We start from the raw sequence: 24,516 nt of genomic DNA on the forward strand, positions 1-24,516 counted from the left end.
TGTTAAGGCTATAACTAGAATTACTAATCTTAGCTTACGTGTAGATTCGGCTAGGTGCATTAATCACCCGTTTGCACACCGCCTTCCTCTTGTGATTGCAACACCATTCGTCATCAACGCGATTATGCAAACTGCCCACTCGCCACAACAGGATATCCTCTCCTAGAAAAAAGTCCAGTGGCGGATATCTGCTCCGGCCGGTCGGTCTTCTCGGGAGAGTGTATTATTCATTAGGACGCTGCTGTGTCTCACTCGATCCGCTTTGCAGACAATGCGGGTTGCTTATACGTAACGCAGCATTGGTTTTCTTATTGTCGTAGCTCATTCTGCGTCTATCTCATCCAAGCCACGTGTGCTAGCTAGCTTGCATGCACTGAAATTTCCGACATCTATAGCAGAACGTCACAGACCAGTGTCCGCAAGGTCATTGACTAGGTATAAATGCCGAATCTTTTTTAAGACACCTAACAGACCGTTCTACCGCTATTCATCCAGAGATCTAGCACTGCACATGTCCACACGAAAGGTTGCCGATGAATCTAAATTTGCGGTACAGGGTAAGCTCAGCTCGCGATCGGCATCGTAGTATGTTCTATTGACGCATGGCACGACCAGGCCCAAGTAGAGCAAAGACCCAGTCTTTCTATACGTACCTACATCTATACGTACCTACAGCGAAGACACGATAATCACTACAGCGAACAATGGAAAGGTGGCCATCCAGAGAAAGGCAATAGGCTTCAGAGAGTAGACGGAATCGTAATCGAGATTTAGTACGCCGTGCTGGCGCTTCGTGGGAGGAGCGAGGTCGCGCTTCATGACTAAGCCAAAATATCGAAATCGATAGCGGCGATGCCCTCACATGCCAGCCCCTTACCCTTGGCACAGCTATTTCACAGCTAGCTTTAGACTTTCCTTCACCTCCAACACACTTCGCTTCTTCAACAGGACAGCTGTGCTGACCATTTGCGCCTGTTTATACATGCAGCCGGTTACATGTTAGTCGCGTCGAGGCTGCGCAATGGCCTAGGCCTGCTTGTGCCTTTGACACTGGCTTGCTCAATCTACCTATATCTTTATCCCTTCTTTGAGCGATGCGCATTCCCAATACCGTCGCGGGATGCTACCGAGGCCTTTGAAGGAACCAAAAAGCTTCATTGGCCGTTTGCCGATGAAGAGTCACTGGCCAACATCCCCACGAAGCAAGCTCCCTTTCGCCTACTAGCTCTCGGCGACCCGCAGCTCGAAGGCGACACCTCCATTCCCATTGCCTATGCGGGCTTCATGCCGCATGTGCCCCTGCTATTCAAGCAGCTGACTTTTCAAACATGGCATCAATCCCTCAAAGAGCGCATCCGATGGTCCATGCACGACCTCGTCGACATCTTCTTCGATGACATTCCCAACATTCTCGAATCCGCGCGCAAAGTATTTGACCTTTTCGGCAACGACTTCTACCTTTCCCACATTTATAAAACTCTGCATTGGTGGACAAAACCGACGCATGTCAGTGTTCTTGGTGACCTCCTTGGGAGTCAGTGGATCGAGGATGACGAGTTTGAACGACGAGGCCGCCGATTTTGGAACAGGACATTCAAGGGCGGGGAGCGCGTCCCGGACGACGTGGCCGTTTTCCCAGCCCACGAATACAACCTCACTGGCTTCCTCAATGGTTCACCGGAAGAAGATGTCTGGAAGAAGCGCATCATCAACATCGCCGGCAATCACGACATTGGCTATGCTGGAGACTTGACTGAGGAGCGCCTCCAGAGATTTGAGCGCGTTTTCGGCAAGGCTAATTACGAACTGCGATTCGAGCTCCCCGTTAGCGATCCTGAGCATAATGCGACCATCGTCAACGCAGAAACGAATCCAGACTCGAAGCGATTAGCCCCCGAACTCAGGATCGTAGTCCTAAATGATATGAACCTGGACACGCCCGCCAAATCCGTACCGTTGCAGGACGAGACGTACAAGTTTATCAACTCTGTCATTGGAACATCAGCTGCCGTTGAGTTTGATGGGCATTTTACTCTCATTCTTACACACATTCCAATGTACAAGCCTGCTGGCATCTGTGTTGATGCTCCGTTCTTTGACTTCCATAGCCAAACCGATGGCGGCGGGTTGAAAGAGCAATACTTACTGAGCAGTGATGCCAGCAAGGGCTTGCTAGAAGGCATCTTCGGGGTTAGCGGAGACACGAATGCCCCGTCCAACGGATTGGGACGTAAAGGCATGGTAATGAATGGGCATGACCATGAAGGCTGTGACACATACCATTTTATAAACCAGACAAACGGCACTAACTCATTTGAGAGGTCTTGGGAAACAGTCCGGTGGAGAGATGCTAAAATGATGGACTTTCTTTCGCGTTCTGGCCTGCCAGGCCGCCGGGAAATTACCGTGCGCAGTATGATGGGTGACTTTGGTGGCAACGCCGGTCTGCTGAGCATGTGGTTCAACTTTGACACTTGGGAGTGGGAGCATGAATATGTGGACTGCCCACTGGGCTCACAACACTTTTGGTGGCTGACTCACTTTTTGATTTTTGGGACTATTGCCTGTGCCGTTTCCTATGTGGCAGTGCTAACCATGAGCGCAGCCGGTGTTGATATTGATGGCTATAATGCGATTATCGAGAAGTGGGTGCGGAAACAGGTACTCGCCGTTTGGGCACAGGCAGAGGCCAAAATGCATCGCAAGTGCACAAACGATGACAAGGCACGGGACAAAAGCAGTCTCAAACCAAGCTAAAGACTTTGAATAGAGAAGCTACACAAACTTTAGCATATAGCATAATTAAGAAGGTCAGCGTTACCTTATCCGCGGACGAGCATTTGGCGAACTGCTGACAAGCAAACGAAAGCCCGCCCTTGAAGATTCCCAAAATCTGCAGATACATGCGAACACGCCGAGTCGGCTGTACTTGAAACTCAATAGGCAAACACTTGCGTCGTATTGGCATTTCAGGCAAACTCCGTTTACGTTTGATGTGTTGCCGGCCTCTGCCAAGCTTTTACTTGCAGCTCTTAATCGGGAAACCGCTGCACGTCACGAGAGATCATCTGGTGCCACCTGCGCAAAAACGAAGATACAGAGTTGTTGTAGTGAGTCGCACTCGGTACATTGACATTAGATATTGAATGTCTTGCACTGCTATGTCACGACAGGTCGGGTGTGTCGTATCATGGAAGCCATGAGAACGGTCAACGAGACTGTCTACGTATTGAATTCATCCAGAAATTGCAGCAGACATATATCCTGATAAGTTAGGTAGGCGAAACCCTCGATTAAGAGTCGTGCGGCGTGAACGACTGGTCTCTACAGTTTCCGCGTCAAGTGGCACATGCACGGTAATGTATCCGTGCTTCCCGCGAGCCACGTTTGTTCCTGCTTGCTCTCATTGAGCTATCACGTGCGTGTTTCCAAAGCTTGTGGAGGATGGAATCATACTGGTTCACGGAGCTAACACCGATAGTCGGCTCTGTCCTACTACCTTTCCGAGTCCTTGCGAGGAAGGCGTACTGCAGCCCACGAGAAACTGCAGGTGCAAACCAAGGTCGCACGTTGCACCGCTACAACTCCGTCTTATATTTAAATCTTCAACGAAAGTCCCAAGTCCTGCGATTTAGAACTAGCAGGATTCCGCATCTTGCATGTCCGGCAGCCTAAGCATCGCAGTTGGCTTCGCGACAAAAACATCACTTTTCACCCTATTCCTTAGACGTTTCCCTATTATATCTTTACTATGCATCGATATACTCCGAATATCCTGGCACTTGGCCTGCTATATTGTCATGGAGTCATGTCCATGCAAGTTGCTCAACTCGCCATTGAATGGTGTCTCGATCACCCAGAAGCAGAGGCTGGGTAAGTTCGTCATTTGATAAGACTTGATGAGGAAGAAGTCTAACGCACGTTCTTTACTTTAATCCCAAAGATACGCGCAATGCATCAGTAAGGTCGTTTGCCAGCCATCCTTTCAAGCGAGCGAAACCCAAGCAGGCTCTGCGGCATGTGTGTCCTATGGCGAATGCGATTGCTCTAAAATCGAAGACAAGAATTGTCATGAGTATGTATCCTCAGTGCAGTGAGATTTGACCATTAATCATATCGCTTACACAAAATTCAGGTATTATCAGTGTATCTCGAACCCCAATTGTGCTGCTTGCACTTTGCCCGACATCACGACTGTACCAGTGACGACTTCAATCTACGAGCTTGAAACACTCGCTCCAGGCACCTACACGCTTACAATGAGTGGAACTACCAAGACTGCCGTTGTGCCCCTGGCAACTTTCACAATCACAGACTTCACCACAACAGTCACGGCGACATCAACCCTGACACTGACTGTTACAAAGGATACGACGGCTAAAACAACGTCCGTAGAGATCCCTTCATACAAGACCATAGCCTCAACTACTATTCCCGATGCTACAAAGGTCTCCACAGTCACAGCGACGTCAATCTTGACAATGACTGTCACATCAACAAGCAGAAGTACGACTGGGAGTATATCCCCAACACCAACAGTTCCTCCAACATGCCCGTCGTACTGCGATTGCAAGCCGAAATACGGAGATCCTGATGCGTAAGTCAACTCCACGAACCAATACGACACATAGTTGCTCATCCTTATATCTAGGTTTGAAAGCTGTCTGAAACAGCCCGAATGTGCTGGTTGTGGGATCCCATTCCCTCCATTGCCAGATCCCATTCCTGAGCCTGCTACAACCAAAGGGCATAATTCGACCACCACTACATCCGCCAAGCCAACTCCTTCCTGCGCTGCTTGGTGTGACTGTTCGAAAATCGATGACAAGAAAAGCGATGCGTATGTAATTCAACTGCATTGATATTTCCACGCTAACAGTAGTACAGCTACTTTCAATGCATCACGGACCCAGGCTGTGAGCGTTGTCTCATTGGAGGTAGACGAATTAGCAGGCGCGTCCATGGAAAGTAAATGCCTATAATTGCGTGTCAGGGAAAGAAGTCAAAGGTCTGGGTGCACGACCCTACACAGTTGTCCTGAATAATCACTTCTTATTACACCTGTAGTATACAATAACATATGCACCTCGTACATGGATGTTTTTCTTTCTAGCCGTGTTCAACTTGTCCTCCGGCTAGTCAGCAGTAGGTGCCGAGCATGAAGAACTTAGGAAAATGCTGAATCTATATAAAGGACATGTTCCGTCCTGCCCATGCAACCTCGGGTAATACTAAGACACTGCTGCTGTTGCGCCCCAGCCAGCTCGCTCCTTTTCTTTCTAGATGGTGTCATGTATGATTTGTGGTCCTAATAAAATTACAAATAAAGCAGCGCCAGAGCTTCATTCGGCCGTGGCCGCGATAGTAGCGAATTTTGTCATGGGAAGTTGTTGCAATGGTGCAAACGCACGACACGATGCGTTCTCTCACAATGTCGCGAACCGCCGATGGATAAAGAGAGTAGGGAGATGATTGTTTGTTTTTCTTATTTCTTGGCGTCGGAACCGGTGGCGGCGGCGCCATCGGCGGGTTTGCCAACACCGAACCAGCCGCCAAAGGAGCCCATCATGTTGCTCATGGCCTCTTGCTGGGCCTTTTCCATCATTTCCTTTTCCTCCTGGAGCCACTTCTCGCCGTTTTCGCGGATATTCTGCGCCATGAATTCGTAGTTGCGCTGGCCGCGCTCGCGCGCAATGTCCTGGAGCATCTTGCCCTGGGCAAAGGCCTCGCTGGCGCTCTGCTCGCCCTCAGGCTGCATCATGCTCATGTTTCCGGGCTTGAGGCCGACCATGTTGCCGAGGGCGGCCATGCCAGAGACCTTGGGCTTGCGCTCCGACTTGTTGCGCTTCTCAAACTCGCGGCGCATGAGGGCCTCGCGGCGCGCAAACTCTTCGGCTATGTCCTTGCCTTCAAAGGACTTGATGACGCGGCGGACGTCATCGTATTCCATGGTATGAATGTACTCGAGGAAGGGAATCAGGTTGATGAGGCCGCGGTCGGAAGAGTTGCCCTTCCAGGGAGGGAGGATGATGGCGTTTTCGGGTTGTTTGCGCACGAGTTTCGCATCTGTGTCGATCATGATGACCTTGGACAAGTCGCGATTAAGGTAGGAGAGATCCTAGATGACGTTGTGTTAGTGTACTGCAATATGAAGTAATTGTGCGATTTCGAGACGTACCTTGACGATTTCACCGTCCTCAAACTTGGTAGCTTCGCGGTATAGTCTCCACATGACAATATGGTGAGGGTCTAGCTTCTGCAGGACGTTTTCGGCCATGACGCTGGAGGCTGTGGTGAAGAGAACCAGCTCATAGTACTGGGATAGGTAGAGGAGGAAGTAGTCGAGGCCGGGGCGTTTGGCGACTCGCCAGCCATACTCGCGAGACCATTCGCTATGAACAAGGAGCTCGTCCAAGCTCAAGCACAGCGTGTATGGGCGCGCAAAGTATGGCTGAGGGTCTGGTAGCAGCTTGTCAAAGGCTGGCTCTTGGTAGTATGTGACGGACTCGGTCGTGCGAGCCTTGACTCTGTCCCACCATAGACCGACACCCCAGCCGTTAGGCGCATCAGGATGCCGTTGAATATCAACCGAGTCTTCCCAATTGCGACCCATGTAGACCAAAGTGCCGACACCACCGATGGCGGCCAGAGCCAGCGCGACTCGTGTATATTTTCGGCGATTGAGCTGATGCGTTGACTCGTACGAATCGTAAGGGTCGCGTCTTTCGCGGGAGGTGGAGCTCTCTTCTTCTTCGATCGTCTGAAGATACGACGAGGGCCTTTTACCAGCCTTTTCGGCCATTTCCTGCGCAAAGGTTGAGGGGATGCCTTGCGTCAGATCGGGGAGCTTGTGGAAAGGTATTTGCTCGGGCTCCTTGGCGGAATCAGCTGACGACTCGGCCTTTGCAGAAGAAGCATCCTTGGGTTGCTGCTGCGACGATGAAGCCTCAGCCGACTTCTGCGATGAAGAAGCTTCCTCGCTGGCGGCAGGGCCCTTATTTGCGCCTGGTGCAGCGTCCTTTTTGGGATGCGAGGCTCTGTTCTTGTTGTTGTTCTCTTGCGAGTAGGCTCTGGCGAGGAGCGCCGAGGGCCCATTGATGGCTGCACGGGTGCGCACGCTGGGAACGGCGGCTTGTCGGGCCAGACTGGCCATGCCCACACGGGGCGCCAGGACGAGCCGTGACAGCATGTTGAGAGGCGTGGTTCGAATCAATTGCGGCGCGGCGCGACAGCGAGACTTGAAGCAAGATACTCTGTTGTGCCTCAAAACCAGCTGTCCTGAGGAAGTCGCTTGTGTCTTGATGGACTGTACGGACCGTACAGATAAAAACTCGGGACATGCGTGGAAGCTTTGTCGGCCTCTCTCCTTGCCCACCAAAAATTTCCCAGCTGACCTCATCCAGTGGAACACAGTGGTGCCACTAGGTACAGCATGACAGCATGACAGCCTGACAGGTGATGGCCGACACAGCGAAAGGGCGCCCGGAAATTCTGTTTGACCGAGATCCGGACAGCGAGCTCAGCACAACTGCGTGCTGCGCAAGTGCAGCTTTCTACTATATGAGTAGATAATGGCACTTCTTGAGTGATACCCTTTCGTAAAGAAAAACCATATTGAATAGTGATATATCACAAAACGCCTACATCAGTGCCATGAGTTGACGGATCTGTGCGCCTATCTAGCACTGGCTGTATTAGGTAGGCGTGCTGGGTACCTAGGTACCTAAGGTACTTGCAGCGGCCCGTGATCCCCTGTGTTATGTGGAAACCGCCCTGTATTTTGGAATTCTGCACTGAAACAACGCCTCACGCTAGGTTTAGTTCAAATTCTGGGGCCATCACCTAAAAGTTCCCTCTCAGGCTCGCTCTGTCACCGACTCCAAGCCCTCCCCTCACACCAACGGCACGAGACATCCTCTCCAGTTCATAGCAGACCGCATTTTTAAACTTCGCTCTTTTGAATTTCTTGAGCGCTGACAACTGCGCTCTTACCACAGTGCTCCCACCCCTATCGCTATTCCTCCGGCTCGACGCAATGGTCGCTCGTATCGCATTTTAGAGGGTGGTTCTAGATGATCCTCCTTCGCGATATCGCCATGGCACCACCCTCTGCGCAGCGCTCTATTTCCAAAGCCATTTCCTGCTGATCAAGCACTACCGTCTCGATTTCAACGAAAAATCTTCAGGGCGCTTTCTTATCGGCCTCCGGCCACGAAGTCTCTACGATTCGAAACTCCTACCATCCGCCACGGAGATTGCAGATTTGCCACTCGTTCTTTTTGCTCACCGATACGATCCCACGCCACCGAAAGGCTGGTATACGCGCTCTCTGCAGTCGGTCTTCAAATCGACCGCTCATAATGCCTCGAAAAACGGCGAGGCGCGGCTCTACGGCGCAAAAGAGTAGCCAAACGTTACAGTTGCCGATGTCGGCAGAGTCCGGGAAGGCAAACCGGGAGGCATCACTCGCTGTCACAGAGACTCAACATATGACGGCCTCCATCGCTTCATTGACGCTTGATACACCGTTCCGTCCATTTCAGAAGAAGAAGCCAAAGCCACCGGAGAAGGTATTTCCCTTTCTGTTACTGCCGTCGGAACTGCGGATCAAAATCTATGAATATTTCTTTGCCGACATCACTGAGGTTCTTGACTTGTCTCGAGAGAACCACAAACGAATTCACAAGAATCTCGGCCTGATGAGGACGTGCAGGCTTATCAGCAACGAAGCGACGCATTTCTTCTATAGCACGCGAACGTTCCGACTCTTCCCCACGACGCCCGGCCGGTACTACAAGACCAAGAAGCCTCTTCTGGCCCGTCTTTCCGCTAGACAGCGACGGTGTCTCACCAGAATTGAGATGCGACTTGGACCAGGCTGGAGTGCACCGCCTGCGGGTTGGGTCGTCAATGCTGCCCTGGGACTACAAGACTGCATCCACGTCCATACTCTGGCAGTCTATGTGCAGGTTGACCCGAGCGACAATATTTTTAATGAATTTCGCCGCGCAGACGGCTTTTACGAGGAATTCAGCCGCGAACTTTTGGCAAGCACCCTGAAAGGTCTGCCGGCAGTTCGCACCATAGAATTCGACGCCTACGAAAGCGTACAGAAGAGGGGCCCTATGATGCGCTCCCTTTTCAGCGTTGCCACCGAGTCAGGCAAAGCTATCACCTGGGGCCCTGATCGTGGATGGTTTGGTGCACCCGAGGATCCGGAGCCACCTACGAAAAATGGCGTCCCCAACCGATACCTTGACAGCATCCCTATTACCGGGTTCACGGCGCAAGGCTTTGTTGCTGCTGCATAGATCATTATCATTGCACTGCTGCAGCTTTTTCTTTGGAATAGCACCATGCAGCATACAACTCATGATGAACTTACGACGAATTATTCGAGTACCTGACCCATGGAAATGGAGCAGGACCATGACGGCGCACATGACTTGATCAAACGAAAACGTTACTCAATTATATACCTATATTACTACTCATTGGCTAGAACATTTGATGATCAAACTCATTTCACTCCAGCATCCGTCGTCCGTAAGGTTGTGATTTGTAGAATTTGTACACGATGTCTATCCAGCTACTGAGCACCCAACATGGCCAGCGCATTCCGCAGCTCTTTCACTGCGGTGGGCACGTCATCAAAATTCAAGGCTGAAATAGCCCATTTCGCGTGCTTCTGAGCTTGGTTGAGATCCTTGTGGTGTATATTAGTCGTCGTCGCGTATGCCGCGGCTGGGGCCGCGGCAGGAGCTGGAGCCGGGGACGGGATGGGAGCTGGTGCGGAGGCTACCGGCGGAGGAACCATTGGCGTAGCTGCCTCTCTTGGCTGCGTCGGTAGAGGCTCAGGTGAGGGTATATTCTCGGTGGTGATCTTGGTCGGTATCTGTGGCGAGGGCTGAGGAGGCACTTGCGGCCTCGAGGAGGGTGGTGACAGGTTGCTTGGGGGTGGAACAAAAGGAGGCTCGGGTGTCGTCACGGCTGGTGCGGCTGGTGGGAAGCCACCAGCGTCCGTAGCGGTCGCCATCGTGTGAGGGACCGAGGGCAAGAGATCACCTTCATCTGGCGCATCTTCTACAGAGGCTTGCCGCGCCGATGGCTGCATACTTGTCGATGCGTCGTGCGTCGCGGGGTCGAGCTCGACCTCGGCTGGATCTTCAGGTTCGGGCTCGGGGGCCTTGGGGTTGGACTCGTTGGGATCATCGCCTTGACGAATGGCCTTGAGGATGCGCGCGGCGTTCCACTTTGCGAATTTGATCTTTTGCAGCGTTTCTGGCTCTGGAGTGCCCCATTCCCGGGTAAGGTCGAAAAAGGTGGCGGCGGCGTCGAACGTGTCGGCGGTTTGCCTTGCCAAAAGTTGCGCAAAATCAGCTTCCCCTGTACGAGAGCACCTCATCGCAAAGCGCAGCGACTTATTCCTTACCTGGTTACCCTGTTGGCGCGCATGGTTCTCTCTGCGCGGTCAAACGTCTCCTGGGCAAACATCTCCACGTATGCTTGCCCCGCAGTGTTGTCGGTGATGGCATCATCGTCGGCGCGCTCGGCCTTGGTCGCCTCGAGGCGCTCAATCAGCGTCCGCGTAAAGTTGAAGCATTCGTCGTCGGTCGTGTGCAGGCTCTTGCCGACAATCTGGTTGACGGCGTGGTACTCGCACCAGTAGGCAATGGCGGGCTTGACCGCACGGAGCTGATTGGCGCGGTTGATGAATCGACTGATTTCGGGTATCTTGAACGCGGCGGGGAGAGGCTCGGCCATGGTGGCTCTGCGGCGAGGTATTGCGTCGCTCCCCCTTCAATATGTCTTTTTTTTTTTTTTTTACGTATATTCTTCCGAGGTTCGTTTGAAATTATGATGCTGTTTCGATTATTAGAGGGAGAGAAAGAGAGCTTAAAGTGGCAGCCTGCCGCCAGCCAAGCTTGGCGGGACAGACAAGAGAGGGGCTGACGTCGAAGGCCATCACGTGGGAATGTTAGAATGCTGGCGACAGGCAGCTGTTTAAAACAACATTTGGACGATTTAATGGTATTTAATGACTCGAGGCGAATATTGCGACTGTGTACAAGAATGGTTATTGAGGCTTTGTGTTAATCTGATTTGTTGGTGGTGAACGACTAATTCAATTCTGGTCACTGCGACGAAGGATTGCTCTTGCGAGGGAGAAAAAGCAATGCCACCATAAATGAGGTGCAGACCGTCGAACTGAATCTTCGATAACAAATATTTCGAGGTTGTTACACGGCGACAAGTGAGGAAGAGGATGAGGATCGTTATGCTGATCAAGACACTGAGTCATCAGCTGAGCTACCCTGTGAAACGCCAGTTCAGAAAAGATCAATCATCAAGGACGATAAAAGGACAAAAGAAGTCTGTGTGAGTAAGTTTAGGAATAATTTGACACAAAGTGCATTAATGCCATCGAATAGCCCATACCTGGGAAGCAAAGTCGACCAGTTGAAGACGGATGTGGCGGCTAGCTGCTCGCACGACCGTGGCTTCACAATGAGCAAAATCGACACACACTGGAGTCACAAACCAATGACATACATGAGTGATTCTTACGTGATTGACTCGTTTCCGTGATATCAAGGCCACCTTAAAGTTTTGTTTGAATTTCGCCATCTCACCAAGTTAGAACGTGTGCAGATGTCTTACCGAGACACACAGATCCTTGGTCTCACCTCCGGAGGAATATATAGTCGATACATCATCCGCATACCTGACAAGACAAATTAATCGAATTGTAAAGTTCAATTACTTCTACGAAGCAACACTCGATATCAATGAGTTTACCCAAATGCCTCGTCTTTGAGACGGGCGGATACTTAGATAGCTACGTTGTCTTAGCTGTACGTCGGGTTCTACAGTAAAATCTTGTCTACGCACTCTGTACCTCTACAAGCCAGCTTTCATTCAAAAGAAAGACTTCAGAGGCATTCAGAAACTTGCAACGGGTCTCATTGATATCGCACGAAACAGCGCGCGGAGACTCAGCTTGCCGAAGCGAAACTCGACTCTATTTCCTTCACGAACTTGAGCTGACTCATGTTCTCAATATACAAAAGCTCCAATACGGAGTAGAGCAGAGGAAATATCAAGACTCAGAAATTGATGCTGGTCCCTTGCATAAGCCGAAGTGGAACAACATAGGTATCCCGCCGACTTCTTCTTTTGGCTCTGCTCCAGAGCGAGCACGCCACAGCTGAAGACAAAAGCGGTTCCTGGGCTTTAACTGGCGGAGGCTCTAAGTGATTAGCACATTGGTTGGCTAGTAGAAGTAATCCATAGCTATTCTTAGGTCCTCATCTCCCCCAAGCCAGCTGCAACACGAAGGGGGCTGCACGCGGCGGGCGGCTTGTGGCTGGCCTCGCAGGATCTTGGTCAATCCAGGCAGCAAGGGGGGCGGGCGTATTAGTTCTCCGGAGCATGTGGTAGGATTCAATATTGAATGAAGTAGTGCCGAGCCTCGCGCAACATTTGTTTGGCAAACCGGGCAAAGTCTCCCGAAAAGGGGAGACGGATAGTTGAGGTTGATACAGAACTAGCCTCTCTTCTGTGCACAGTCGCCCCGTTTTGGCTGCTCTGGAGTAGCGTTTATGCAAGGGCTGCAGCTTCGGGGCATTTCAGAGATTACGTGCTGTCAGAGTAAGGAGTCGTAGACAGAATGCTCCTCGGTACTTGCCCATTGTGACTAGCCCGAAAAGCCAGGAGTTTACCCGCATCAATTTCAGGAACAGCTTCGGACGAGCTCAATACAGATTGATAGTCGGAGTTGAGAGGCCGTGCATTGCACTGTATCTGGCAATAGTGTTTGTTCTAGACCAAGTTCGCAGGCATCTATGCCCGGCAAAGTCGGTAACGAAAATGGTACGCAGGAGCATGCAGAGGAAATTGAATGGTGGCTGCTTTTCATGCAGATATCTTGCTTCGAGTTATGCTGCAAATCATGTGATTTTATGCCAGTCGATGACTTGCGTGAGCATCTTGGATGAAGTAGCAGGCGGGATCAAGGGGGTACGCCTTATCGATCAGATGCTGCCATCAACCCCCTCAATCCCCCATGCCCCCGTCCTGTCATCATTTCTCTCGACAGTGGCGTTCTGTACAGGATGACGCAGATCGCACAGGCTTAGCAATATGCGCCTCGCCTCGGCCTTGTGATACACGAAAGATCTTCATCACGGAAGGGGCGCGGCGTGAGGCTGGAACATTCTGAGCAGAGCACGAGCTGCAGAATGAAGACAAGAGCCTTCCTTGTAGGCCATTTCCAGCATTGTTGCCACAGTCTCACTTCCCCGCAACCCAGTAAGATTGGCAACCCTCCAAAAAAAATGAAGTGACATTTAATCTCCACACAATTGGCCGTTGTAGTTCCAATGCAGGTCAGCAACTTTGGATGATTGGACCGGACTTAGCAAGTGGATATTCCCCAGCAATGTCTCCTTTGTTTCTTTCAAGACGTTTCGCAGAGTTCGGATGGCTTGCTCGGTCGGCTGAAGGCGGACACTGGACACACTCCACAGAGCGGGAGAATCGTCCGGATTTGCACGGCCGAGAACAAGTCGTCTTGCGCCCCTGAGTATCTGTACAAAGTAAATTAGTGTAAAAATTTTCGTTGATGCGTCACCTAGTTTTTTTTTTTTCCCCGCGGCGCCACAACTAATCAGGCTACACGCCCGTGTGGGATTTTGGCCACACGGATCAATGAATCAATTTGTATGTGGCTCACGGGTGGCGTAACTAGCAACCTTGGGATGGTCAGGTACAGTTACCTCTTGAGAGTTGGTTGCATTGGGATAGTTCCATGCTCTTCTCCAACAGGCCATCAACGATGCTGCCAAGTATTGAGCGATTTGGACCCGCTGCAGAATGTGTATTTACTTTCTATGACCAAGGAGAAGAGTGATCAAGTAACGAATTATCAATCAGCGTGCCTTTTTTACGCAACCCAGGGCATGACCCAACGCGATCTTTTGAGCGGGGTAAAAAAAAAACAAAAAAAAACAAAAAAAATAGGGCTTTGTCCATGGGCAAGGGCTATTTACCTGTAAAAGTACCAGTAGAAAGCTCGTGTTATTGGACAGTATCACGGCGGCAAAGTTACTCGGTCCATCTGTAAAGGAAATGAGCCATCCACTCAAGTGAATTAATTAGTTTATTATAATATAATGCCTGAAATGCTTTGCTGCCATGGAAGCCCCAGTCGCGTTGTATTTAGCATACTTGGATACCTAACCTTGCTATAACCTGCCTTCCACCCTTGCTCCTGCCTACCCACACCACCCTTCTCACTAACTACTTGTTGTTTAACCAATGATGGAAGAGCGACAGCGGCCACTAGCAGCTTGATTTTGGTGCACTCTAGCGGATACCTCGTAAGGTCTGCAGGCTTCAAATAATAAAATTAAGTACCTGCGACTGGGCGATCTCACTTGAATGCTCGTCATGACCTAGCAAAAAATGACAATACTTTGTAGATCAGCGTATGCCTACAACCAGGTAAATAGTACAGTCGACTTTTGATGTACTCTCACAGTTTCCATTCGAATTTCGAATAGTAAATATGAGCAAAGTCCGGCTTATTACTTAGTAATAGGCGATGCAAAATTGCTCTACGTCTTCGCAAGGGGCCGACCTACTTTACCCACATCTGCGGCCACAGCCGTATGACCGTTGACAAAGCCGGGAGGAGTGGAGGGCGAGACGGGAAAGAACAAGTGCATTCAAATCTTTGGCCGAACCTTCTCCAAGCCTCCTCGGTCGCAAACCTGTCCGCATTGGGAGAGTCCTTGAGCCCAAGTGGATAACTCCCTAGGGCCTACGCTCGATAGCTTGAGAGGAAGTTATTCTCTTAATAATAGTCCAGCCAGGCAGGACCTTTTCAGTTTTGCTATTTCTGCCACGCCAACGCAATACCAGATCGCGAGTCAGTGAGCACGCCGTATTGTGCTGGGACTGTGCTGTTTTCTGATTGTCCTGTGAAATGGTCAGAAATCCCGTGCCCGCATGCTTGTGCGGTCTCACCCAGACTCGACAATGGAAGACGGTCATATCTACTTGGTACTTTGCACCTCCAGACTCTCTCCTCGCAGAAAATCCTATTCGCCAATGACGAGTTGAGGTGGACACTCTCTCTGAGCGACACAGGCAGTGGTTGGCTGTACCGGAAGCCCACTCCCCGGAGCTGTGTCTCAATCCGATCGAGCTGCAGGTGCGGCAAAGACAGAAGAATCAAACGAGCAGTCCGTATCGCGCAGGTGGAGACTCAACTTGTCAAAGTCTTTTTTCTGAATACGTCTTGTATGAACAAGCCCACACCTCATCCAGCGCTATTATTCTCTCAAGTGACCTGCCTCCTTCGTGCCCATCAGTACGAATACACCATCACTCTCTTAGCTCGTTGCTCTGTTTTTAGCTCGGGCCTACTCTTTAGCTCTGCTCTGGTGCCTGCTAATCAAGTGCCCAGTGGCTGCATCGAGCATGTAAAAAAGGCTCGATTGGGCTGCTTTGCCAGGCCGCGGCAACCATGCTTGCTCATTGAACCATGATTGCCGTCTCCGACACTCCTTTTCACCGCACATGCTTTGAACACATTATATTATAATACATGTTTATTGTTATAGCAATCGTCTCATGCAGCTCTCAAGGCAAAACTACGCTAGCAGAATCTCTTATGCGGGGGGAAATGAGAAAGGCCATCCGAGTGCAAGGGGCAGCGTGGAGATGGGCCGGGCCTTCCCCCAGACAGACAGCGACAGCTTTTGCGGAGAATAGCTGGGGCAGCTTGATGTGGTTATCATACATGATGCCATTCTGCAAGTAAATACTGGGATTGAAAACGGCACGCGATTGCCTCGCCGACTCATAGCAAACCCGCTTGAAAAGCTGTCAAGCGAGTGACGGAAACTTTACTTTCTATTGGGCATGATGTATGAGCACATGGTGCGCGCTGAACCAACCCACCAGTCAATGACTCTTGCAGCCCCGATTCGTTTCCCCAACAAGAGCTTCAGAGCCTTGTTTGGCCGGGAACCTTTGTTGCCTCCACATGGCCGCTGAAACCATCCTGGGCCGAACCGTGGCGTCAAGCCAATGGCCCGGCGTCCGCATCAGAGAGGGAAAATAGCTGAACTAGCTCTCTCTCCACACGCACTTGTCCACGCACTCTGATAGATCTCCGAGCCCGCAAATGCACGCTAGTTGCGTCTTTTGCCTCCATGGCTCGGTGTCTACATGTACATGTACATGTACATGGGATGTGCAGAGTTGGTCCTGCAGCTATCGCCACTCTGGCTCACTCGTGATGGCTGGCAACCGCACGCACTATACAATGTCCATGTACATAATATTTACGAGAAACCTGACCTGGCAACCTGGCAACCTGGATTACTGGCCTGTTGTGGCTGTCCATACTGGCAAGATTTGGTCCACTCTCATGCTCCAAACCGTCTTTTATATCGACTGATTGTATAGGCAGCCTCGGTAATAAGCTCTTTCACAGGCCACACACCCTCTACCTCCCTATTCAAGGTACCAGAGGACAAATATTGGGTTTGTCCGGGCTTGGAATAGTCAAAAAAAGAGAGGCCATTGTGTCCAGCCTAGGAGAAGGGGCTTGTGCATTGTCCAGCACACCCCCCTCCATCGCCCGTTCTCGCATGCCACCACTCGTAGGCTTGCCAGACTAAAAGGTCTGGCTTCTCTCCTATATAATCATTGGCCCTCTCCTTCATCTTCCGCTCTGTTTCTTCTCTCCTCATCCCCATCACTCACCTTCGCTTAGTGTCTATACAACACTCGTTTCTTGCAATTCTTCATTTTCAAGACCCAGTCTTTCAACAAACCGTCAACATGAAGTTCGCTGTTGCTCTCACTCTCGCCTCCAGTGCCGTGGCTGCTGTTGCCCCCCGTGATGCTACCGTCGTCAAGGGTGTCATTAGCACCGTCAACACGGACATTAAGAACGTCAAGTCGGCTGTCGATTCCTACAACGGTGACAAGTCCGATCTCGTCAAGGCCGCCGACCAGCTCGTCTCCGACCTCAAGGCGGGCAAGACCAAGGTCGAGGGTGGCCCCGACCTGACTGCTTCCGACGCTGTCGAGCTCGGCAGCGGTGTCCAGGATCTCGCCAAGACTGGCAGCGGCCTCACCGAGGCTCTTGAGTCCAAGAAGTCCCAGGTCGAGAAGGCCGGCGAGTGCAAGACTGTCCAGGACCAGATCGCTGCCATCACCGAGAACTCCCAGGCCCTGATCAAGGCTGTCACTGAGAAGGTCCCCGAGAACGCCCGCTCCATCGCTGAGGAGCTCGCTGGCCAGCTGACCACCGTCCTCGAGAAGGCCGAGGATTCCTACAAGGACTGCAAGAACTCCGGCAGCAGCGGTTCTTCCTCCACCGGCGCCGGTTCCTCCGGCACTGCTACCGCTACCGGCACCGGCAGCGCCACCCAGACTGGCAGCGCCACCAAGACCGGCAGTGGCAGCGCTACTGCCACTCACACCAAGCCTGAGTCTGTCACAACCTCATGCGCCAGCTCTGTTACCGGCACTGGCGGTGTTACCCCCACCAGCTCCCAGGTCACCATCCCCACTGCTGCTGCTGCTTTCTACGCCCCTGCCGGTGTTCTCGCCGCCGTTGCCGCTGTCCTTGCTCTGTAAGTGACTTTCTCTTCTGGGGAAGCGACGCGATGAAATGGCTGTGATGGGATTTTTCTTGGCTTGCTCTTTGGAGCATCTTGGGGGAAAAATTGTATAGTACCCAAGCTTCTGTTTCACGAGCGAATTCTACATCGATGCATGGGCTCGATGAACAAATCTTGGCTGAAAGCTTTAATGTTGATTGCAATGGAGACTTTTAATATCGGTTGGCTTAGATAGTAATGGGAGATGTTTTAAACTTGAACTCTGTGTTCCTTAACCATGTGAATTGTCGTCCTATTGTAGAGTGAATAAAGTAGCTACAATGCGCTGCATGTCACATTGTATTGCAGCTAACGATTGTATCATTCATTATAGGGTGGTGTCTTTTACGACGTTGCGTTCAAATGGACAGCTACGTGCTGGTAGCTCTGGCTTGAGCTATGTGCTCGTATATGCAGCATTGTTCTACTGGTAATTCCTTGACGTATACCCCTATAATACAAGGATTCTGGTGCTCCAAAGGTAGGGGGGGGGGGGGGGGTAGCGAAGACGCCAAGTAAAAAAATAAACAAGTTTTGAAGCCATAGATATATTTGAATCAGAAAGAAATAAAAGAAGAAAAATTGTTAAAAAGTATAGAAAACATGAGTAGAAGGAAAAGCCACCGCCATAATAGCAACGCGTCAAGATAAATTGGGAATAGCCATGTCAGACTGCGCTGCAACAGCGTCAATCAATGTTCGTCACTCACTCGAGAGTAAATCCTTTGTGCCTTGGTAGAAAGATTATCGAGTGCGGAGCCCAGTAAGTAACATCAAAATAGAGCACAGAAAATGTCTTCGATACCGTGTCGATCTTTTCTGTTATGGAGGCGCTTGCAGAGTCGGTGCCCGCAGCATCGTGCTTACTTTTGAGCCTGAGATTTCAGCGGCCAGCCGTGCCACCGCGACCCTTTGATCATGTGAAGTTCTCAGTAAACCTGGTAAACTGGCTGCTGAGCAAGCCTCTCCATATTTGGTCAATATATATATATCCGCTACGCAGGCAGCACCGATGTGCTAGCACCATGATTGTGCGTGTGCGCTCGCAACGACCTCGTCGTCCGGGTGAGACATCTAGCGCAGTCCGCAGCGTAATAGAGTGCCCGGGCTTCATAATATGTATACCACAGCGGATCTCCGAGTGGCGGTAATTGCTTATTTGCTTATTTCCTCGGGCGCGGTCAAGATGTAGATCCTGGGTTTCGGTTGTCCTGTTCGTGATACCTCAGGTTCTTCTCGCGAGCATATATTTTTTCTCTTTCACATTGTTCAGGCCCTCACTTCGAAACAAGCTATCGTCTTATTGAAAAGCACTCAGTGGCGTGCCTTGATTCATTTCTTTTCGGCTCTACATTTCCAAGTGTATCGATTTGCGCATCGCCTCGTGGAAATAAATCAGGCGCTGGTCCCCGCACCCATCCGATTTCGGGCCGGGACATTTCCACCAAGTCGGGTAAGCGGGACCACCCGCGATAAGGTTTTTATTATCCGAGATCTTCTGAAAAAAGTTGCTAAGAGATTAGTTAGTCGGATTAGTCTAGTCGGTAGATTGGATACTCGATACGTCAAGGCCCTTTCTAACCGCCTGGGAACAGTCTACACCCTCCGCCATCTAGATACGCGGGACAGCTTATTCTACAAACGCGGCTGTCGATTCCCCATCTATCAAGTCCCACTGCTTATATCTGGATTGAAGGGAGCCATGACGGAAAAAAGCGAAAGCTCTCCTAGAGATGAAAGTGTGGTTGAAATGTCTGGCTCCACAAAGATCGTCAGTCCGAGCACCATGCTGTTTCCCGAGGAAGACAAAAGACTGCTACGCAAAATTGATATTTGGTACGCCGAGAAAGCTGCACTTGGTATGATTACTGATATGTTGTATTTAGTCTTCTTCCAATCATGGCCATGTGCTACATGTTCCAGTTCCTCGACAAGTCCGCATTGAGCCTGACAGCAATCTTGGGTATACGTGAAGACCTTGGTATTTCCGGGAGCGCATACTCTTGGGCAAATAGTGTTTACTACTTTGGGTATCTCATCGCATCATATCCAGCCGCGGCTCTCATGGTTCGCCTACCTACTGGAAAGACCATTGCGGCGTCAATGTATGTCGAGTTTAGCGCTTGTTGATGAGCAGAAGCACACATATATTTGATGTACAGTTTTCTTTTGCTGACATTTCTTTTTCTTTTCTCTTTTTTTTTAGCTTTTTCTGGGGCTGCGTTCTCATTTTGACACCGCTCTGCTTCAACAGCGCTGGTCTTCTCGCGAACCGTTTTTTCCTTGGCGTCACGGAAGCCGCCGTTGCGCCGGGATTAGGTGTACTCATCTCCATGTGGTATAAGCGATCTGAACAACCTCTTCGACAGGCAGCATGGTTTCTCGGAAGCCCATTCGCAGGAATGATTGGCGGGTTAGTGGGCTATGGAATCGGTCATGTACACAGCATCCCATCGTGGAAGGTAACCCTGATGCTTTTTTATCAGTACTTGGCCTCTCTGACTCTGCATTTTAGGCCATTTTCGCAATTTTTGGCGCTGCTACAATTGCATGGGGCATCGCAATGTTCATTGCCCTGCCCGATGTGCCCACCAAAGCATTCTTCTTGAGCAAGGAAGACCGCGAAAAAGCCATCATACGAGTGCAGGACAACATGACTGGCATCAAGAACAATCAGATCAAGTGGGCGCAAGTGCGTGAGGCGTTCGCTGATACAAAGTTGTGGCTTCTCGTTGGAATTCAGCTCTGCTACAACATTCCGAATGGCGGTGTTGCAAGCGTAAGTCCAGGTCCCTTCCTCCATAACACAACTTGCGCCAACATATCATGTAGTTTGGTCCCATTGTCATCAAAGGCATGGGGTTTAGCACATTTTCGACATTGCTTCTCAACAGTTTAACATTTGCTTTCCAGGCTGTTTTTGTTATTATTGCGACAGCTGGAAGTACATATCTGCGCAATACTCGAACCCTTTGGATAGCATGGGGATTCTCACTGTCGCTGGCTGGCGCCATCATGATTCGTGTTCTTGACCCGGCTCAAAAGTGGTCTCGTTTCATCGGAGTTTGCTTCTTGTTCGGGTACGCTTGCGCCTTTCCACTCAATGTTTCAATGATCACCAGCAACACTGGAGGCTTCACAAAGAAGATGACGATGAATTCAATGATCTTCATCGCATACTGTGTTGGAAACATTATAGGCCCACAACTCTTCTTTGCGAGAGAGTCGCCAAGTTACACCTCTGGCTTTCTAGCCATGTTGGTATGCTACGCAGGTGGCATACTTCTGTCCGTCATGCTTCGGTACTACCTCGTATGGGAGAACCGTCGTCGGGACAAGGCAGCGGGGAATACGGTAAAGCTAGTCGACGTTGAGGCCATTAACCAGGCTGACTTGACAGACAAGGAGATTGCAGAGTTCAGATATGTCTATTAAAACGTGTGCGTAAACGCCAGGATATATGGTAAACACAATGAATACAATAAAAGCAAGCGCACCTCATAAAAAATCTCCCACCTTGATATCATCCCCGTACGTCATACACACACATGTGCCCTTGACCATCTCCCACGATTAGAAAACGACCATCGACCGAAAACGAAAGTTCCGTGACGCTACCCAAAGCATCAAATTGTGCAAATCCAGACGCAGCTCCACTTTGTACGTTGATTGCATTCTTGTCAGGCCAGCACCAAGCTTCTTCCCCCGTAATCACGTCGACAATGACAAGCGAGCCTCTGGCGCCCATTGCAGAACCCGATGCATTGCAGTAGGCCACTAGTCGACAGTCGGGAGATATACAAGAAGTGCAATTTGGAATGGAAAAAGTTCGAGTCGAGTTTGCGGATAGATCCCAGACAAGCACCCAGCGTAGTGTCACCTTGGAGGGCGTCAGGTTGTACCCTGAACCTTTGCGCGTTGCCGGAACGGGCACGGCGCGGAAGCTGGCGGGTATCCAAATTGAGACGACGGCGCTACCATAAGTGACAAGGTCAATTGGGATCGCGGTATCAAGCTCTTCATGCTGCCAAGGCCTCGCGACTCGATAGGGCTTATTCGAGGTAGCTTCATTGCCGTGCGAGGTTTCCCATGCGACGAGAAGTGTCTCCCTCTTCGGCGGGGGATGGCCAGCAATCGGAGGTCTTGGTCCCGCGGCGGCAACCACCAGTGGACTGGTTGCTGAAATTGCCAACTCGGGGAGTACGGGCGTAAATGGAAGCCCTGATTTGGATACGTCGATAGACTGGTGCTTGCGAAGTGGCTTCCTTCTCTCTGGCGACGCTCGGTAAACATCGATTGTCGACAAGTCAGCCCGATATACTGCCAGCGGGCACCCTCCCCCGTCAAAGATTTCAAAGCGCCCGGCAGTCCACCGATCGGCGTCCCCAATAGTTTGAATAGACTTTTTTCTCGCCCAATCGTATATCTCAATAGAGCGGCCAAAACGAGTAGCGATCGCAATCAAAGTGGATGTTTCCGAAAGAATGGCGTGACTGCGAATCATGTAGTCCCTAGAACGGGACCTCGCTTCCGTGTAGGATGAGAATTTGATGGAATTTTGTAGCTCACCACTGGCCACGGACCACACCTTGACCAAGTTGTTCCCATGTTTGCTTGCGAGAATGGTTGCATTTGGTGATATGTCGAGATAGTGCACGGTGTTGTTGACCTTTTTGTCGTCCGACACAATTTCCTTGGAGAAGTGAAGAGTCAATGATTTCGGAACTGATCGTTGACTGAAAGGCCGCTGTACAGAAGGCTGCGTTCGGTCCGGAAATCGACGATATTCTTCCGTGCTTCTCGCCAGCGAGGAACCGGATGAGGCGGTTGCGCTTGGGCCGAGGTAGACTGGCTCGGAAGAAATTACATGACGATTTGAGGGTGACGAGTAGCTGGTGCTGATAGACGATAGGCTGTTGGTGTCGACAGAAGAATTTTGTTGTGTGTTAGGCCTAGTTGGTGGAATCGGAGGAAGAGGCTTTGTAGGTGCAGGATAAAGAGACATGTTGACAGCGGAAGCGTTGCGCAGTGATCGGCTCATCGAGGGCCGCTGATCCCTCGGGGCGCTCGACCGGAGCTGACCGTGCGAGGCGTTCGGATGAGAAGTCGCAGAAGTCGCAGATGGAATGTAGCCATCAGTTGACCAAGAAGCTGCTCCTGTACTGCTAATGGGAGAAGGGACTGAGCCAATGCTATCTCGCAGTGGCGTGCTTCTAATACTGGGGCCTCTTTGAAGCAGCGTGCCGTTAATTTCAGTGCCATACCAGTCGAAATCGAAGTCATCGATGCTCAATAGTGAAAGCCCATGTCTAAAATGGAGTCAGTATTTCGTAAAGGCGGCCTGCGGTCGCATGGACGGGGAACGCGCACCTTATGTGGTCCTTTTCCGCAGATGCGGGGAGGTCCATATCTACTGTCGATATGTCTACTTGGAACTTGCAGCTAACAAAGCTCCAGTTCACGCGAGCAGTGTTGCGGCGAGATTCGATGCTGAATAAATTTGGATCCGGACGAGCGTTCACCGTGTAAGCCGGCTTCAGAGCTCGAGAGGAATAGACTCAGAGCTCTGTTTTCGATTTTGTAAAGTGAAAGATTCAGAGACCCCAAGGAACCACAAGCTGGGCTTTTGGCAAACAAAAGGCCATTCAGCTTTCAAACAAGCCATCTCTCCTTTACACTCCACAGTCGAAGTGGAAGCAGGCCCGTGTCATCAGCGGCCTAGGCTGTGGATGAGACCCAGTACGGACAATTACGCAGTACAGACGACTACCAACCAGCGGCTGAGGAACGCTCGGCGCCACCAAAAAGCCACGGCAAAGCCAGAGATGGAGTTGAGGTTCATTGGCCAACTATAATAAACAGGCGAGCCGGGGAACCTGAAAACCCCTCAAAACGATGTTTGCCGGGCCCGGCTAGCACCGTGCCGCAGAGGCCACCGAGTGATCTAACGAGGGGCTGCACAAGGCGCTTGGTGGGATGCCGGCCAAGGGCTAGTTGCCGCACCTCCAAGCTACTCGAGACGGTCTTGGACAAAGGATTGCGCATTGTCAGGCAACGATCATATGATGAGCACGCGATAGGGGTGGCATCCTGGAACACGTACTCAGCCAATGCATGTCATTCGCTTCAACAAGTTACAGCAGAAACAATATCGAGACCAGACTTGCCCCATAAACGGTGGCTGTAGCCACCCATGGCTGGGGGAGCCAAACATATGCAACTCTTCGGTGGATCGCTGTACCAATATGTCCGTCGCGTGTAGTAGTGGCGGCTCAGTAAATGAATAGCTGAAAATAGTGACGCCACCGCGGACGGCACTCGCGATTCCGCATAGTCTTGCACTCGCGCTCGCAACAGTGTCAAGATGGGACTCTTAGCTCACAATACCGCACCTTGCTCCTAAGGAAGTTGTTCGCACGAGTCGAACAAAGTGTGGAGGGGGGACATCGTAATTCTCCAGATTCTCACCACCCACACTTGCCACACTGCCTCGTGGCTAGGGTTGTAGGCCTTGTGGAGATAGCGACAGCCACCAGAAACATGAGCCAAGCTTTCGTCTGTGCGTGCTTGCTTGCTTCTGGCTCACCAGTCACCTGTGTTGTCCGCTAATACAATCCGAAACAAGATTGGTCTATCCGTGACGGCCCACCATTAATTTTTGAATAAGTCTTCCGGCGCTGTTGACATCGTGAGAGTGAGCCCGTCTTAGACCAACGGTCGTGTGCCAGTGACGGCCTTTGAGGCGCATGAATGTGGCCCCCTCTTCCCCCGCGATGGATCATCTCTCACGCGTCACAACCAGTATTGTGGATAGTTTCCGATCGACAATGGG

The 24,516-nt window shown here is 50.9% G+C and overlaps 8 protein-coding genes across 8 annotated transcripts; 5 read left to right on the forward strand and 3 right to left on the reverse strand.

The window, feature by feature from the left end:
* Positions 1-996: 996 nt before the first annotated feature.
* On the forward strand, positions 997-2,757 carry BBA_05803 (polarized growth protein (Boi2), putative; the record flags this gene model as incomplete). The annotated part of the gene is made up of 1 exon (XM_008600900.1): positions 997-2,757. One exon carries the CDS (start codon positions 997-999, stop codon positions 2,755-2,757), a length of 1,761 nt encoding a protein of 586 aa, XP_008599122.1.
* Positions 2,758-3,751: 994 nt separating this feature from the next.
* Positions 3,752-5,312, forward strand: BBA_05804 (uncharacterized protein; the record flags this gene model as incomplete). Its single annotated transcript, XM_008600901.1, has 7 exons — positions 3,752-3,873; positions 3,944-4,075; positions 4,136-4,597; positions 4,652-4,840; positions 4,880-4,968; positions 5,068-5,145; positions 5,260-5,312. 7 exons carry the CDS (start codon positions 3,752-3,754, stop codon positions 5,310-5,312), a joined length of 1,125 nt encoding a protein of 374 aa, XP_008599123.1.
* A 173-nt stretch (positions 5,313-5,485) lies between these two features.
* BBA_05805 (NLI interacting factor-like phosphatase) lies at positions 5,486-7,189 on the reverse strand (the record flags this gene model as incomplete). Its single annotated transcript, XM_008600902.1, has 2 exons — positions 5,486-6,118; positions 6,179-7,189. 2 exons carry the CDS (start codon positions 7,187-7,189, stop codon positions 5,486-5,488), a joined length of 1,644 nt encoding a protein of 547 aa, XP_008599124.1.
* Positions 7,190-8,426: 1,237 nt separating this feature from the next.
* Positions 8,427-9,311, forward strand: BBA_05806 (uncharacterized protein; the record flags this gene model as incomplete). The annotated part of the gene is made up of 1 exon (XM_008600903.1): positions 8,427-9,311. One exon carries the CDS (start codon positions 8,427-8,429, stop codon positions 9,309-9,311), a length of 885 nt encoding a protein of 294 aa, XP_008599125.1.
* Positions 9,312-9,589: 278 nt separating this feature from the next.
* BBA_05807 (uncharacterized protein) lies at positions 9,590-10,764 on the reverse strand (the record flags this gene model as incomplete). Its single annotated transcript, XM_008600904.1, has 2 exons — positions 9,590-10,355; positions 10,433-10,764. The coding sequence occupies 2 exons, from the start codon at positions 10,762-10,764 to the stop codon at positions 9,590-9,592; spliced, it is 1,098 nt and encodes a 365-aa protein (XP_008599126.1).
* A 6,093-nt stretch (positions 10,765-16,857) lies between these two features.
* BBA_05808 (cell wall protein) lies at positions 16,858-17,661 on the forward strand (the record flags this gene model as incomplete). The annotated part of the gene is made up of 1 exon (XM_008600905.1): positions 16,858-17,661. One exon carries the CDS (start codon positions 16,858-16,860, stop codon positions 17,659-17,661), a length of 804 nt encoding a protein of 267 aa, XP_008599127.1.
* A 1,725-nt stretch (positions 17,662-19,386) lies between these two features.
* On the forward strand, positions 19,387-21,119 carry BBA_05809 (MFS allantoate transporter, putative; the record flags this gene model as incomplete). The annotated part of the gene is made up of 5 exons (XM_008600906.1): positions 19,387-19,520; positions 19,571-19,789; positions 19,891-20,146; positions 20,200-20,463; positions 20,517-21,119. 5 exons carry the CDS (start codon positions 19,387-19,389, stop codon positions 21,117-21,119), a joined length of 1,476 nt encoding a protein of 491 aa, XP_008599128.1.
* Positions 21,120-21,207: 88 nt separating this feature from the next.
* Positions 21,208-23,092, reverse strand: BBA_05810 (uncharacterized protein; the record flags this gene model as incomplete). Its single annotated transcript, XM_008600907.1, has 2 exons — positions 21,208-22,993; positions 23,055-23,092. 2 exons carry the CDS (start codon positions 23,090-23,092, stop codon positions 21,208-21,210), a joined length of 1,824 nt encoding a protein of 607 aa, XP_008599129.1.
* Positions 23,093-24,516: the final 1,424 nt, after the last annotated feature.

The sequence above is a fragment of the Beauveria bassiana genome (genome assembly GCF_000280675.1).
Source record: "Beauveria bassiana ARSEF 2860 unplaced genomic scaffold BBA_S00016, whole genome shotgun sequence".
Classification (NCBI taxonomy): domain Eukaryota; kingdom Fungi; phylum Ascomycota; class Sordariomycetes; order Hypocreales; family Cordycipitaceae; genus Beauveria; species Beauveria bassiana.